At 42.8% G+C, this 17,839-nt stretch overlaps 1 protein-coding gene across 1 annotated transcript in view; it reads right to left on the bottom strand.

The window, feature by feature from the left end:
* Nucleotides 1-17,839, bottom strand: part of LOC106585748 (multiple C2 and transmembrane domain-containing protein 1) — a 146,414-nt gene that overhangs the window by 109,011 nt on the left and 19,564 nt on the right. Inside the window, exons 2-4 of the mRNA XM_045707019.1 lie at nt 14,070-14,212; nt 10,314-10,393; nt 8,060-8,171 (exon numbers count right to left, since the gene is read on the bottom strand). Coding sequence (XP_045562975.1) covers nt 8,060-8,171; nt 10,314-10,393; nt 14,070-14,212 — 335 coding nt within the window. The remainder of the gene's footprint in view (nt 1-8,059; nt 8,172-10,313; nt 10,394-14,069; nt 14,213-17,839) is intronic.

Genomic DNA, 17,839 nt, shown 5'->3' with positions numbered 1-17,839 from the left:
ATTAATTACACTTTGGATGGGTGTATCAATAAATCTAGTCACTACAAAGATACAGGTGTCCTTGCTAACTCAGTTGCCGTAGAGGAAGGAAACGGGTCAGGGATTTCACCATGAGGACAATGGTGACTTTAAAACAGTTTCAGAGTTGAATGGCAGTGATACAAGAAAACTGAGGATGGATCAACAACATTGTAGTTACTCCACAAAACTAAACTAAACGACAGAGTGAAAAGAAGGACGTTTGTACAGAATAATAAATGTCCCAAAAATGTATGCATCCTGTTTGCAATAAGGCACTAAAGTAAACATATTTTCAAGCATGGTGATGGTTGCATCATGTTATGGGTAAGGACAAGGGAGTCTTTTAGGAAAATCAGAATGGAATGGAATAGAGCTAATCACAGGCAAAATCCTAGAGGAAAACCTGGTGGCCTAGTTACAGTTTTGACTTAAATTAGCTTTAAAAGCTATGGCAAGACTTGAAAATGGCTGTCTAGCAAAGATCAACAACCAACTTGACAGAGCTTGAAGAATTCTTTAAAGAATAATGTGCAATCAAGTTGTGCAAAGCTCAGAGACTTACCCAGAAAGCTGTAATCACTGTAATCACTGCCAAAGGTGATTCTAACATGTATTGATTCAAGGGGTTGAATACTTACAGTGAGGGAAACAAGTATTTGATCCCCTGCTGATTTTGTACGTTTGCCCACTGACAAAGAAATTATCAGTCTATAATTTTAATGGTAGGTTTATTTGAACAGTGAGAGAGAGAATAACAACAAAAAAATCCAGAAAAACGCATGTCAAAAATGTTATAAATTGATTTGCATTTTAATGAGGGAAATAAGTATTTGACCCCTCTGCAAAACATTACTTAGTACTTGGTGGCAAAACCCTTGTTGGCAATCACAGAGGTCAGACGTTTCTTGTAGTTGGTCACCAGGTTTGCACACATCTCAGGAGGGATTTTGTCCCACTCCTCTTTGCAGATCTTCTCCAAGTCATTAAGGTTTCGAGGCTCCCTCCACAGATTTTCTATGGGATTAAGGTCTGGAGACTGACTAGGCCAGCCACTCCAGGACCTTAATGTGCTTCTTCTTGAGCCACTCCTTTGTTGCCTTGGCCGTGTGTTTTGGGTCATTGTCATGCTGGAATACCCATCCACGACCCATTTTCAATGCCCTGGCTGAGGGAAGGAGGTTCTCACCCAAGATTTGACGGTACATGGCCCCGTCCATCGTCCCTTTGATGCGGGGAAGTTGTCCTGTCCCCTTAGCAGAAAAACACCCCCAAAGCATAATGTTTCCACCTCCATGTTTGAAGGTGGGGATGTTGTTCTTGGGGTCATAGGCAGCATTCCTCCTCCTCCAAACACTGTGAGTTGAGTTGATGCCAAAGAGCTCAATTTTGGTCTCATCTGACCACAACACTTTCACCCAGTTGTCCTCTGAATCATTCAGATGTTCATTGGCAAACTTCAGACGGGCATGTATATGTGCTTTCTTGAGCAGGGGGACCTTGCGGGCGCTGCAGGATTTTAGTCCTTCACGGCGTAGTGTGTTACCAATTGTTTTCTTGGTGACTATGGTCCCAGCTGCCTTGAGATCATTGACAAGATCCTCCCGTGTAGTTCTGGGCTGATTCCTCACCGTTCTCATGATCATTGCAACTCCACGAGGTGAGATCTTGCATGGAGCCCCAGGCCGAGGGAGATTGACAGTTCTTTTGTGTTTCTTCCATTTGCGAATAATCGCACCAACTGTTGTCACCTTCTCACCAAGATGCTTGGCGATGGTCATGTAGCCCATTCCAGCCTTGTTTAGGTCTACAATCTTGTCCCTGACATCCTTGGCGAGCTCTTTGGTCTTGGCCATGGTGGAGAGTTTGGAATCTGATTGATTGATTGCTTCTGTGGACAGGTGTCTTTTATACAGGTAACAAGCTGAGATTAGGAGCACTCCCTTTAAGAGTGTGCTCCTAATCTCAGCTCGTTACCTGTATAAAAGACACCTGGGAGCCAGAAATCTTTCTGATTGAGAGGGGGTCAAATACTTATTTGCCTCATTAAAATGCAAATCAATTTATAACATTTTTGACATGCATTTTTCTGGATTTTTTTGTTGTTATTCTGTCTCTCACTGTTCAAATAAACCTACCATTAAAATTATAGACTGATAATTTCTTTGTCAGTGGGCAAACGTACAAAATCAGCAGGGGATCAAATACTTTTTTCCCCCACTGTATGTAGTAAAGATATATTAGTTTTTCATTTTTTATATATATATACATCTTTTATTACAAATGTTATAATTTTTCTTCCATTTTGACATTACAGAGTATTTTGTGTAAGTAGTTGACAAAAAATAACAATTAAACCCATTTTTATCCCACCTTGTAAAGCAACAAAATGTGGAAAAAGTGAAGGGGTGTAAATACTTCCTGAAGGCACTAAAGTAAACCCCATTGAGCTGCACCACTGGCAGCATTAACTCACTATAGTAAACCCCATTGAGCTGCACCACTGGCAGCATTAACTCACTATAGTAAACCCCATTGAGCTGTACCACTGACAGCATTAACTCACTGTAGTAAACCCCCATTGAGCTGTACCACTGACAGCATTAACTCACTGTAGTAAACCCCATTGAGCTGTACCACTGACAGCATTAACTCACTGTAGTAAACCTCATTGTGCTGTACCACTGACAGCATTAACTCCCTGTAGTAAACCCCATTGAGCCGTACCACTGACAGCATTCATTCAGATTGCTGCTCCTCCCCTCTCAGATGAAAACCCATTTTTAACCGTTTACTAATGGCTTACAGGCTAATTTGACCTTGACAGGAGTCACACTGCTATTGCTCGCTTGTGCGGGGGGAGGGGGGGGGGACAAAAAACAAAGCAGTCGGTACATATTTGTCAAACAAACACATCTCTACGAGATATCTCACTGTCTCCATGCCTTGTTTGGAGGAGCCTCATTAACATATTGTTTGTTTTGGAGTGAATTTCATTAAACTTTGAACAAACCCTGGCGCACAAGCACCGGCGCTTTGATGTGGAGACGAAGCCTCTTCACTTCCATTCTCCAGACATGAAACAATGAGAGCTGGGCTCTGTTTGATACTACCACCTATACAGTAGCCTGCACTAGAGGAGGCTGGTGGGAGGAGCTATAGGAATACAGGCTCATTGGAATGGCTGGAATGGAATTGATGGAACGGAGTCAAACATGTGGTTTCCATATGTTTGATGTGTTTAATACTATTCCATTCCAGCCATTACAATGAGCCCATCCTCCAAAACTCCACCCACCAGGCTCCTCTGCCCTACTCCCACTACTGTACAGTGAGTCCAGATAGTCTATGCTGTTATGCTAATGGTGAAGGGCGCTACGCTCCGCTAGCTAACTCCTCCTAAAACTGTTTGTTGCTACATATCCCTCATTATCTCATATCCCTCATACCATCATTGCTACATATCCATCATATTGTGTTATTGACTGTACGTTTGTTTATTCCATGTGTAACTCTGTGTTGTTTGTGTCGCACTGCTTTGCTCCATCTTGGCCAGGTCGCAGTTGTGAATGAGAACTTGTTCTCAACTGGCCTACCTGGTTAAATAAAGGTGAAATCATTGTTTATATTTTTAAAATATGTAAAAACCCATGGTCGATTTGGATTAGGAATCATCCTCATCAACACTCCAAAGTAGAGCAGGGAAAGACACGACGAGGAGATGTGTTGGGTTGAAATTCCTTAATGAAAATAAACAATTTAGGAGCTCATATAGGTTTTAAGGTGTTTAGTTTTTATTTATTCACACCAAAGAAAATAAGTGAAATACAAAACAGTGTGTGCAGGTGAGGTTGGAAGCCCAAAAGGGCTGATAAGAAAACCACACAAATATAAGTACCAAAAAAAGTTTGTTCAATCAGTTAAACAAAGCATATGAATTATAATTGTACATAATATACTCAGTATACAGGCTAATACAAAAGCCATGTGTGATTGAACTGTTTCATTTCTGGGTCAAAGAACACAGTGCGATAATAAGAGGGGTGAGTTGGCTTTTCTGGACTTGAAAGGAAGTGGATTTCAACAATTTCTGTGTTATAATTATCCCACAGTGGTTCTTGCATTGTTTGCATGTATTGAGTCCAGCATTACTGGCTTGATTAAAGAGAAGAGGGTATATAAATAACCATGGAGAAAGGGAGGGAGCCAGGCAGACACCCAGGAGGAGTGGTGGTTGGTGGGGAAGTGCACTAGTTTGTTAGCGCTGGAGCTAATTCCCGAGTCACAGGCGGGATGGCCCAGTTTGGAGCTTCAAAGGGATGGTTTGGGGGAAGCACTACAGCAGGACGTCCGCACTACTCCAACCAGAGACACACTCAAAATGAACTTTTCTGTATCTCTATATCTTTACAAACTCAAACTTTTACTCAACTGTACTCAAGTACTGTACATGCATCCAGATCAAGAGCGCTGCTCTCAGAAACACTGAGGAAATGTCAGAAGTTGTTGTTTGTCCTCGAGAGTTCATGGGTTTGGTTTAAAATGAGACAGAGATATAAGCCTACTGTTGTGGACCACCTAAGGGCTGCTATGGCACGGAGAGGCATTAAGGACAAACAGGATACAGTTTGGAACATGAATATCCATAAGCTACAGATATGGACATGTGCCACATGCATGGGCCAATGAGAGGGAAAAGCAGACCCTGGACCAGGGTGCCTTCTGTTGTGAAGGGATAAAAGAGAGCAAAGAGGAGGAACATGGAGAGAAATGATAGGTCAAGGGTCAATCTGCCAGGCATGATGGAAAATCAAAAGGATATGCACAGGGTTGATGTCCTCATGAGATAAAGGGGTCTCAGGATCTGGCTTGACAGCAAGTAAACCTCCAACACACACACCTCTAAAACTAACCCCCCCCCCCCTCCCCATTCTCAAAGGCTCTCGCTTCTTTTCAGCTTTTTCAGAAGCATTTGTTAAAATTTGCCCAGGACTATCCACAAATCCCCAAACTAAGACCATTGAGGGACAGCTGTTTCTGAGATGTTAACTGAACAACCATATCTGAACAATCCTAACGGATAACCGTAACCAGTAAGCATAACTGATTACCATGATTGATAATCATCTTTGTTCCATATTTCAGTATGAATTCACAGTCTATACATTCAAATTAAAGAGGAACTGAACCAAAAAAAACGACATCTATAGTGTCAAACTTGACTACAAAGTTTAAATAGGAACATTTTGATGGTAAAGTCAGTATTGTACACAACTGAGATTTGCGAGATGTAACGAACTAGGTTGTAACAGCTTTCCTTGGGTTGGGTTTATTTCAACCCTGCCCACATGCCCACAGCAGGCAGCACCCAAGTAATCATCAATTCGGTGTGCGGCTGCATGCGACGATCGCCTACTGACGATGGTAAATTTGGTTTAACTTTGGATATCCCTATGGGGCTAGTTAAGGACAATCAGTAAATTATGCAGGGTACATGGGACAATATTTTAAAATTTCAATAGCTCCAAATTTCAATGACTTAACCTCTTAAGAAGCTTAGAAATTCATATACAAATATTGAAAGCATTTAATGAGAAAACTAAAAGGTGTGCAACATGAAAATATATTTCCATTTACATTGTGTAATTTATTAACGGTCCCTAACTAGCCCCACAGAGATAGGCTATCTAAAGTCAAACCAACTTTGCCATGGTTGCACACCGGCCGGCTGAAGCTAATTGGCAAAATACGTTTTCTAGGTTTCTGGTCACTATAAAGAGCCACAAAACTGTCACAGACCCCATCTGGACTAACAACAGCATATTACTGCTCTCAGTTCCACCTGTCTGTATATTGCAGCTTGTGGGAAATACAAGATGGTGGAGTGAGAACTGATAATGGTGACAGGGACACAGAGGAGGTGGAGAAAGAGGGGCTGGGTCACCATCTGAACTCAGGACAGCGGAGGGGTTTGTGGGGGTAGCGGAGGGATTTGGGTGGGTAGAGTAGGTAGGTAGGTAGGTAGGTAGGTAGGTATGTTGGTATTGGAGGTTACATGCCATGTATTACCTTACTGGATCGCTTGCAGCTTCTTTTCAAAAGCATGGTCTGTAAATGAGACAAAGCTGTTATAGGATGCTGGAGAGCTCAGAGCTGCATGGGGTCAGAGGGCTGAGGTCAGAGGTCAGCCCAGGAGGAAGCAGGGCGTGGAGGGTCACAGGCATCAAAAAATAAGCAGTAAAAAGCGCTGCCACCCACAATGACCCATAAATAGGGCTACTGTGCTTTACACACACAAGGGCCACACACACACACACACACACACACACACACACACACACACACACACACACACACACACACACACACACACACACACACACACACACACACACACACACACACACACACACACACACACAGACAGAGACCCACATCGGTCACTAACCCTTCAATATTTCCAGATCTTTTTTTTATTGTATTTTTATTTAACCTTTATACAACCTTTATTAAACCTTAATTTGACCTTTATTTAACTTTATTTAATCTTAAGGGTCTGGTAAGTAGAAACAGTGTAGTGGAGCTTCCACCATATTGCTTCCACCTTACAGATCTGCAAACATTGAAGGGTTAGGGCCAAATGGATGGTTAGGGGTGGGATTTGGTACCGGCTGACACACCAGGATTATCCTGTGATGGCGAAGGAATCTGTATTTGTGTATCTGCGCATTAGGGTTATTTTCCTGTTTTTGATTACCATGTAGTAGAGTAATTTCTGAAATGTGAACGTTTGGAAGTGAATCGTCCGAGTTGTTGGATTCCAGTTTGTCATGGCCTTGATTTGAAGAGGTTTCATCTTGCCCAGTAGGTGGCGATAGAGAACATCATCATCCATGCTGTGTTTCTGTGACCTTGTACCTCCTTTTTACAGTTTAAGGAATTCAAAAAGGTGCTTAACCTAAATACAGTTTATTTGTTCTGTCGAATGTGGATTCTGTGAACTATAGAGCCAAATAAGACATCAGATCAAACAGAATAAAATATTTCCCCCAAGACTCTCCTCTTGTACTTTATGATACATCCAGGGGTCCAATTAACCAAACAAATAATTGAACAGAAATAAATATGAAATAAAAACATTGAGCACGTCCACAGAGGAAAGGATGCACATCATTAGGAGCAATGTTACACAATGCTCTTTGAACATGGACGTTTTTGTTTTTCATTCTAAAAGCATGTTCCTTTTTGTTATTCCAGTGTGCTCAAATCTTTTTTCCAGTAGGCCTATCTAGCTGCTAATGCATTGATGCCTATGGGAGAGCCACCCCTTAAGTGGACCGGAACTGTGACCATTTGTTACAGGGGTAAACGTCCTGAGTAGGAGATCTTCATTTACCCACTGTCTTTGCTATATTGCAATTTATTTTCCACCAGAGATGGTAAATAAATGAAGATGTCTTACTCAGGCAGTTTACCATTGAAAAACAATTGTCACAGTTCCGGTCTGCTTAAGGGATGGCTCTCCCATAGGCACCAATGCAATAGGAGCTGGGTCTGGTCTGCTTAATTCATTGACTGTACATGAACCAGAAAAAAACTGCTTCCTCTCCCGTCTCTATTTCCAATAGTTGAATGATGGATTGAATCCAAGTCAGAATTCAGCTGACAGCATCTCAAAAAGACTACCTAGCATTGGATCGGCAATGTATTATGGAGTCCTGTCATTGGCTGGGGAGACATTTCCTCTGAGCCAAGTGAAATGACAGTTAAATGTCAGTGCCATTTCATAATGTTCATTAACATTGACAAAGGTGATCCATTTTTCTTTTTTTTTACTCATAAGACATCAAAAGTGACAGATAATGATGTCATATCTTCACACAAACAACATCCTCTCTGGATTAAAACAGTACTGTTCAAATTAAATCGCACAATTTAATACAGTTACACTACATCTAATCAGAAGTCGTCCCTGTTCCCTTAGGACGGTCTAAGCTACTGAAGAGAGAGAAAGAGAGCGAGACAGACAGAGTGGACTTACGGCTTCCCTGAAGTCTCCCTCTTTGGGCGACAGTGTGACTGCCAGCTCTAAAGTTCCAAGGTTATGTTCGGGGTACTGGGGATCCTCGAGGTCAAGGGTCACGTCCAGGGTCCTGAGGTGGCAGAGGGAGGACACGGTGACCCGCGCACACATACACACGCACAAACACGCACACACACGTGTACAGACACGTACACACATAAGCACACAAACTTGCCAACTTGTGTGTGTCATGTACTCATCTCAGTTAACTCAGAACTAAAGTCTTGTGTAATTGGTCAGATGCTCGATTCTAGTTCTAGATCCATACGTGTTAAGAGAAGAGATAGGAATTGGAATGAAGTGCTCCACCTTCTCTCTCTGCATGTTACGAGCAAGTCTATGGTCCAAATGTCCCCTCCCCTTCCGACATTCGAAAGATGCTAACTCCTACGAAATCGTGATCAGTCCAAAGCACCGGAACTAATGCTGCTGGTTGTCTCACAAATCCTGTTGTATCATGACTGATCTATGGTACCATTTATGTTTACGTTGTCTGTCAACGATTAGTCATGTACATAGATGTAATATGCATTTCCAATGAAGTACACTAGAGGGCAGTGGTGCATTGGGTAAGTTCCATTGAAATAAGTGTCAAGTAAAATGGGGACACAAATAGGGCACAGGGATAGATTTGTGGGATACAGAGAGAGAGAGATCAACCAGTAAGGACAACAATTGTGACAGAGAACAAAAAAACACTGATATCAAAAGCGAGAGAAACAGAGAAAGAGACATAATGTGTTGGAGAACGATAAAGAGAGAGTAAAAATATGCTTCTTTGTGATACAGTCCATTATGTTGCAGGAGAAGAAGAGAAGTAGGAAAACGAGATGGAGAGAGGGGGAAGAAGGCGGAGGGGGAGAAGGAAAGGAAGTAAGATAATAAAATGGACAGAGAAAGAGGAGGAAGAGATGGAGGGATGAGGGGTAGGGCAGGAAGAAAGACAAGGAGAAGGATGGGAGAAGGAGAGAAATAAAGAAAAAAGAAAGAGAGATAGATAAATGAGAGGTACACTACATGACCAAGAGTATGTGGACACCTGATCATCAAACATCTCATTCCAAAATCATGGGCAGTAATATGGAGTTGGTCCCTTCTTTGCTGCTATAACAGCCTTCACTTTTCTGGGAAGGCTTTCCACTAGATGTTGGAACATTGCTGCGGGGACTTGCTTCCATTCAGCCACAAGAGCATTAGTGAGGTCGGGTATTGATGTTGGGCGATTAGGCCTGGCTCGCAGTCAGCGTTCCAATTCATCCCAAAGGTGTTCGATGGTTGAGTTCAGGGGTCTGCGCAGGCCAGTCAAGTTCTTCCACACCGATCTCAACAAACCATTTCTGTATGGACCTTGCTTTGTGCACGGGGGCATTATCATGCTGAAATAGGAAAGGGTCTTCCCCAAACTGTTGCCACAAAGCTGGAAGCACATAATTGTCTAGAATGTCATTGTATGATGTAGCGTTAATATTTCCCTTCACAGGAACTAAGGGGCCTAGCCTGAACCATGAAAAACAGCCCCAAACTTCACAGTTGGCACTATGCATTGGGGCAGGTAGCGTTCTCCTGGCATCCGCTAAACCCAGATTCTTCTGTCAGACTGCCAGATGGTGAAGCGTTATTCATCACTCCAGAGAACACATTTCCACTGCTCCAGAGTCCAATGGCGGCGAGTTTTACACCACTCCAGCCAACGCTTGACATTGCGCATGGTGATCTTAGGCTTTTGGGCGGCTGCTCAGCCATGGAAACCAATTTCATGAAGCTTCTAATGAACAGCTCTTGTGCTGACGGTGCTTCCAGAGGAAGTTTGAACTCGGTAGTGAGTGTTGCACTTCAGCAATCGGCGGTCCCATTCTGTGAGCTTGTGTGGCCTACCACTTCGCGGCTGAGCCGTTGTTGCTCCTAGATGTTTCCGATTCACAATAACAGCACTTACAGTTGACCAGGGCAGCTCTAGCTGGGCAGAAATATGATGAACTGACTGTTGGAAAGGTGGCATCCTATGACGGTGGCATGCTGAAAGTCACTTAGCTCTTCAATAAGGCCATTCTACTGCCATTGTTCTGTTATGGAGACTGCATGGTGCTCGATTTTATTCACCTGTCAGCAACGGGTGTGGCTGAAATAGCCAAATCCACTAATTTGAAGGGGTGTCCACATACTTTTGTATATGTAGTGTATAAAGATAAGGAGTTTCCCTGTCTGTCCAGACCTCTGGTGTTCCAGAGACTCCAGGTAGAGGTAGGCAGAACCCATGAAGTCATCCTGAAGGCCGAAGTCATAGTCAAACACCTGCAGGACATAACACACTGTTACTATAGAGATCACATACTGTAATCTTGTGTTGCAAAATCTGGTAACTTTCCTGAAATTCCGAGGTCTTCCAGAAATCCTGTCTGAATGACTTCGGATTTCCTGCTAATTCCCACATGATTCCGGGAATCTTCCAGGGATTTTGGGGAAAGTTACCAGATTGTTGCAACCCTAGTACTGTACTATACTGTGCTTAGGTGTACTGTACTGTATGCATTCATGTTGAAACTGCAATGCATCTTCACATTACCTGGCACCAGGTCCACTGAAATGAATCCTGTGCTAATAACAACCACATTAAACCTTCCCAAAGGTCACAATTACATATTTCAGTTTGAGGCAACAGTTACACAAAGTAGGCAAAGATAGCACTAATGCTTGAAAAGAAATAAGTTAATATCGGGGCCGTAACAACAACATAAAATAAACATTTAGAACTCAGTCGGGGTCTTAACTTACTTTTGAGAGTTAGAATAGTAGAATACACAAGGTGGAACTTCTAAACTTAGTTGTGCATGTGCAGTCTTCCTCTTGTTATATTACATTAACATATGACGTTAGTCACTTAGCACGCTCTCTTATCCAGAGAGACTTACATAATGCCAGTCATTGAATCACTCAATTTGCCCATGTCAGCAAAACATTTTTAGATTGGTAAATTAATCTAGTTAGTCTAGCCAGCTATCTAAACTTGTAGTAATTATTGACCAGCCACGCAGGGCATGTGCACAGGGGCCCAGACCTCCAGGGGGAACCCATTGATTTTGAAAGTCACTCTCACTCAGATATCATATTAACATGGCATAGTTATATTAAAATAGCTCAGTTTTGTTTGTGTGTTCAGGTCTCTATCCGAAAGCGCATTTCGTGACAAAAAATGACAAAATATTCCATTACCGTACTTCGAAGCATGTCAAACGCTGTTTAAAATAAATTTTTATGCAATTTTTCTCGTAAAATAGCGATAATATTCCAACCGGGCGACGTTGTATTTTTCAAAGGCTGAAAGACAAAAATTTAGAATTCTCATGAACGCGCATCTCCAGTGTCACTGTTCCCAGCCTGACCACTCACAAAATCTCCTGCTGTTCTTCGCCCAGAGACAGAAGACACGTCATTACACTTTATGGCATCTTCTGAGAGCCAATGGAAGCCTTAGAAAATGTCACGTTACAGCAGAGATGCTGTATTTTCGATAGAGATGCAACAGAAGGACAACAAATTGTCAGACAGGGCACTTCCTGTATGGAATCTTCTCAGGTTTTTGCCTGCCATATGAGTTCTGTTATACTTACATACATCATTCAAACAGTTTTAGAAACTTCAGAGTGTTTTCTATCCAAATCTACTAAAATCCAACCAGGAAGTGGGAAATCTGATGCTTGTAGTCTTTTCAAGTCATTGCCTATCTAACACACAGTGACTTAGGGTTCATTTTGCACTTCCTAAGGTTTCCACTAGATGTCAACAGTCTTTAGAACCTTGTTTCAGGCTTTTGCAGTGAACAGAGAGCGAACAAGAAGGCCGGGAAGTTGGTGACTCAGAAAATGACATGAGTTCATTGGCGCGCATTCACGTGATGAGGTAGCTGTGTTCCATGTTTTTCAAGACATTGGAATCATCCGGTTGGAATATTATTGAAGTTTTATGTTAAAAAGGCCCTAAAGATTGATGCTATACAACGTTTGACATGTTTCTACGAACGTAAATATAACTTTTTTTACTTTTCGGCGTGAAATTTTTGGCGCGCTTCCTACATTTGGAGAAGCTTACTGAACGCGCAAACAACAAGGAGGTATTTGGACATAAATTATGGACTTTATCGAACAAAACAACATTTATTATGGACATGGGATTTCCTGGAAGTGCCTTCTGATGAAGATCAAAGGTAAGTGAATATTTGTAATGCTATTTATGATTTTAGATGACTCCAAAATGGCGGGTATCTGTATTGCCTGATGTATTTTTCTGAGCGCCGTACTCAGATTATTGCAAAGTGTGCTTTCCCCGTGAAGCTTTTTTAAAATCTGTCACAGCGTTGCATTAAGGAGATGTTTATCTATAATTGTTTGAATAACAGATTAATATTTTATCAATGTTTATGATGAGTATTTTTGTAAATTGTTGTGCTGATTCACAGGCAGTTTTGGAGGCAAAATATTTTCTGAACATCATGCGCCAATGTAAAAGGGGGTTTTTTCGATATAAATATTAACTTTATCGAACAAAACATACATGTATTGTGTAACATTGAGTCCTAGGAGTGTCATCTGATGAAGATCGTCAAAGGTTAGCGCTTAATTTTAGCTGTATTTCTGGTTTTTGTGACCCCTCTCCTGCTTGGAAAATGGCTTTGTGGTTTTTCTTGTGTTGGCACTGTCCTAACATAATCTAACTTTATGCTTTTGCCATAAAGCCTTTTTGAAATCAGACAATGTGGTTGGATTAAGGAGAGGTGTATCTTTAAAATGGTGTAAAATAGTTGTATGTTTGAGAAATTTGAATTATGACATTTTGTTGTTTTGAATTTGCCGCCCTGATATTTCACTGACGCTAGCGTCCCACGTAGCCCATAGAAGTTAAAGAGAATGTTGCTCGTTAATCCTGCGTCTTCTCTCCAGAGCGGAAAGTCTGGTGCATCCCAATTGCATCAGCTCCCCGGAAGGATATGAAGGAGAACCAGAGCCAAATTGAGAACTCTGACGAGGTACAGGACATGCAGACGCAGCATAAGGCAGTGGAACAAAGGAAGAATTGACTCTGTCAGCGGTAAACACTGGAAACAACTCGGAACCCCTCCGTCCTCTCACGACAACGTTCCTGAAGCCGGTTGTCAATCCGGATGTCCAGAACGATAAACTCATCCAGAGTGTCAGGGTTGTCCCGGAAAGCCAGTTCATCCTTGAGAACCTCACTGAGTATTCCAACCGGTCTCAGCGGCGAGCGTCTGAAAGTCAATGGTGTAATCAGCTACACTCCAGCTGCCCTGTTTAAGCGCAATGAGTCTTTGAGCAGTGTTCCTGCCACTGATCAAAAACCCTCTTCTTCTCCTGGGTGAAGCTTTCCCAATTAAAACAAATGTCTGATTGCTGCTCCCAAATGACCATGGCCCAGGCCAGAGCCCGTCCTGAGAGTAAGGAGCTGATGTATGCCACTCTGGAACGCTCGGTGGGAAACGTTGATGCCTGCAGCTCAAAGGCCAGTGAGCATTGAAGCAGGAACTCACGACACCTCCCAGGATGCCGCTCATAGCACTCCGGTGCCGGGAGATGAGGCTCCCGAAGGGAGGAAGATGCTGAGCTGGTAGGGAGTGGAGGATTAGGGACAGCTACAGGTGCAGCAGGAGTTGCTCCCGTCTGTCCTGTCTGCAGAGCGGATACAAGAGTTCTTAAATCATCCGACAATGTCTGCAGCCGCGCCTCATGGCAAGCAGAAGTAAGGGTGAATCCAAAACTTTTACTGAGAGTCTAAACAGAAACAAGGCAACCAGGTGAACAGAGAAGGTAATTAAACACAGGTGAATCCAATAAGTAATAATCAGGGTAACCTGGAACCTCGAAAACAGGGTAAGGGTGCCCTCCAGCGGTAACCTAAGGAAACAACAATCAAATAACGCAGAAACTGTGACATATAGTAGTCTCTCAGACAGTCGTACCTTGACATAAAGAGGTTCTCGGAGGCTGTCCACTAGTAGGCTGACCCTCTCGTCCCACACCGGGTTCAGGTTCTTATTGATGGTCTTGCTCCTGAACACCTCCTTCCCCGCAATCTTAAACTTCACATACGGATCACTTGTCCCTGAAAATAGAGACCAACAGAGAGGAAAGAAGGCATTAGGATTACCTTTCCAGAGAGACAGAGGGGGTTAGGATGACCTTTCCAAAGAGACAGAGGGGGTTAGGATGACCTTTCCAGAGAGACAGAGGGTAGGTAATGGGTGAAAAGAGATTTGAGTGAAACTGACTAGATAAGGGTGCTTTGTGCTGGGAAAAAGCTAGGTGCTCAAGATGGTGCATGATGACTAAATATTGTTTGCAATATGCTGCCTTGTGTATTGCTTACTACATACAGTTGAAGTCGAAAGTTTACATACACCTTAGCCAACAACATTTAAACTCAGTTTTTCACAATTCCTGACATTTAATCCTAGTAAAGATTCCCTGGCTTAAGTCAGTTAGAATCACCCCTTTATTTTAAGAATGTGAAATGTCAGAATAATAGTAGAGAGAATGATTTATTTCAGATTTTATTTCTTTCATCACATTCCCAGTGGGTCAGAATTTCCATACACTCAATTGGTATTTGGTAGCATTGCCTTCAAACTGTTGAACTGTGGTAAAACATGTCGGGTAGCCTTCCACAAGCTCCCACAATAAGTTGGGTGAATTGTGGCCCATTCCTCCTGACAGAGCTGGTGTATCTGAGTCAGGTTTGTAGGTCTCCTTGTTCGCACATGCTTTTTCAGTTTTGCCCACAAATTTTCTATAGGATTGAGGTCAGGGCATTGTGATGGCCACTCCAATACCTTGACTTTGTTGTCCTTAAGCCATTTTGCCACAACTTTGGAAGTATGCTTGGTGTCATTGTCCATTTGGAAGACTCATTTGCGACCAAGCTTTAACTTCCTGACTGATGTCTTGAGATGTTGCTTCAATATATCCACATCATTTTCCTTTCTCACGCCATCTATTTTGTGAAGTGCACCAGTCCCTCCTGCAGCAAAGCACCCCCACAACATGATGCGGCCATCCCCTTGTTTCACGGTTGGGATGGTGTTCTTCAGCTTGCAAGCCTCCCACTTTTTCCTCCAAATATAACGATGGTCATTATGGCCAAAAAGTTCTATTTTTGTTTCATCAGACCAGAGGAAATTTCTCCAAAAAGTACAATCTTTGTCCCCTAGTGCAGTTGCAAACTGTAGTCTGGCTCTTTTATGGTGGTTTTGGAGCAGTGGCTTCTTCCTTGCTGAGGTTATGTCGATACAGGACTCATTCACACTGTATATAGACTTTTTCTACTGTACTATTGACTATATGTTTGTTTATTCCATGTGTAACTCTGTGTTGTTGTATGTGTCGAACTGCTTTGCTTTATCTTGGCCAGGTCGCAGTTGTAAATGAGAACTTGTTCTCATCTAGCCTACCTGGTTAAATAAAGGTGAAATAATTTTTTTTTTTTAAATGTTACTGTGGATATAGATACTTTTGTACCTGTTTCCTCCAGCATCTTCACAAGGTCCTTTGCTGTTGTTCTGGGATTAATTTGCAGGTCAGGCCACACAGACAAACAAGGCCTAGCCTCAAGATTCATGTCATGTGACTCACGCTCCAGATCATGTGACTAATAAGTAGCGACAGAGAGGACGCTGCTTCGGAGCATGCTCCTGTGGCATCGTACACCTCAGGGCTACAAAGGCTCTCCTCAGCGAAAAGCTCGCTCTCATTAAAACTTTTATCTCTCGAACTATGGCTCATTTGAAGCTGTTTTGTGAAGACCCACGTCACCACACACACACACACATATGCGCACACATATACATACATACACGCACACGCACACACACACAAACCACTTCAGCAGAGAAGAGCAATGCTTGATACTGAGCACTAGATGGGGGTGTTTACCTAGAGTTGTCCCTCTGTCTGCTAGATCCTAATGGTTCAGATTTATTATCACAGAGCAGACAGATTTATTATCACCATCTCTGGCCAGACAGAGCAAAAATAGGTATTATTACCTTCCCTGGACAGACAGAGTAGGCAGGTTTATTACCACTGTCCCTGTCCAGACAGAGCAGACAGATTTATAATCACTGTCCCTGGCCAGACAGAGCAGACAGATTTATAATCACTGTCCCTGTCCAGACAGAGCAGACAGATTTATAATCACTGTCCCTGTCCAGACAGAGCAGACAGATGTATAATCACTGTCCCTGTCTAGACAGAGCAGACAGATTTATAATCACTGTCCCTGGCCAGACAGAGCAGACAGATTTATAATCACTGTCCCTGGCCAGACAGAGCAGACAGATTTATAATCACTGTCCCTGGCCAGACAGAGCAGACAGATTTATAATCACTGTCCCTGGCCAGACAGAGCAGACAGAATTATAATCACTGTCCCTGGCCAGACAGAGCAGACAGATTTATAATCACTGTCCATGGCCAGACAGAGCAGACAGATTTATAATCACTGTCCCTGGCTAGACAGAGCAGACAGATTTTTAATCACTGTCCCTGGCCAGACAGAGAAGACAGATTTATAATCACTGTCCCTGGCCAGACAGAGTAGACAGATTTATAATCACTGTCCCTGTCCAGACAGAGGAGACAGATTTACAATCACTGTCCCTGTCCAGACAGAGGAGACATACTTAATGGGTTTGGACAGGCTCTTCATCCTATTTGATTAAACACAAACACACAGAGAGGGTGTAGCTTTCAAAATGTCAGTCACGGACAACAGAGCTGTGATTGGAGAGAAGATAATGGAGTGCATCAGATGACAGTGTGCTCGCGTTCAGCGGACCTTAGTGACCCAGGTAGCTTCTTACAGCTGGATCATGTGTGCAGGTGTGCGTGCGCACGCGCGTGTGCGTGTGCGTGTGTGTGTGTGTGTGTGTGTGTGTGTGTGTGTGTGTGTGTGTGTGTGTGTGTGTGTGTGTGTGTGTGTGCATGCTTTGTGACCACTGAATGTCCATTAGAACTTTCTGAGGTCGTATGTCACATGAATTCATGGGAAAACTCTGCATGATGTATCTGTAAGCTGTTCGACAGACACAGATACTGTTCTTGTTTAACCATACCTGTTCATCCCTCACCAGCACACACTGAAACTTTTGACAATGTATTAGCTGGCTACGCCACCAAAAAGCTACCAATTTGATGGTGTGGGTAGATTTTTTTTTTAAACTGAGGAATACGTTTACCAATCCCCTGTTACACAGGCACTCATCCTCCTGCCCCATAAGTCAATGTGATATCACAAGCCAATCAGCCACTCTCCTGACTGACCCTGTAGAGCGAGGATGGAGGCCAAGACTGGCTATCTGGAAGCTTGGCACTGTGTTTACATGTGTCTAATCAGATTAGCATCAAAGCAATGAGCATCCATCACTTCTACAGTCATTAGGACTACCACACAAACGTCATTAACAGAATCACGGTCACCCACCCAGGCTGTTAAACACACACACACACACATGAGCGAGCCTCTTCTCTGCTATGAAAGCATATGGAAGAGGAGCGTTAGAGTGGCATTCATTTAATATCATTACAAACAGCCCTATCACCAATCCCTTCATAGGGTTAATTATACAATCTAAAAACACTACACAAACATTCCCACGGGGGTCTGACAAACTCACCTACACACACTGGCCTGTGTTAAGGGGCCGTATGTATCAAGCACCTCAGAGTACAAGTC

This window comes from Salmo salar, chromosome ssa24 (genome assembly GCF_905237065.1).
Source record: "Salmo salar chromosome ssa24, Ssal_v3.1, whole genome shotgun sequence".
NCBI lineage: Eukaryota > Metazoa > Chordata > Actinopteri > Salmoniformes > Salmonidae > Salmo > Salmo salar.
Note: the sequence above shows the minus strand (reverse complement) of the source record. Positions and strands in the feature narration are given on the sequence as shown.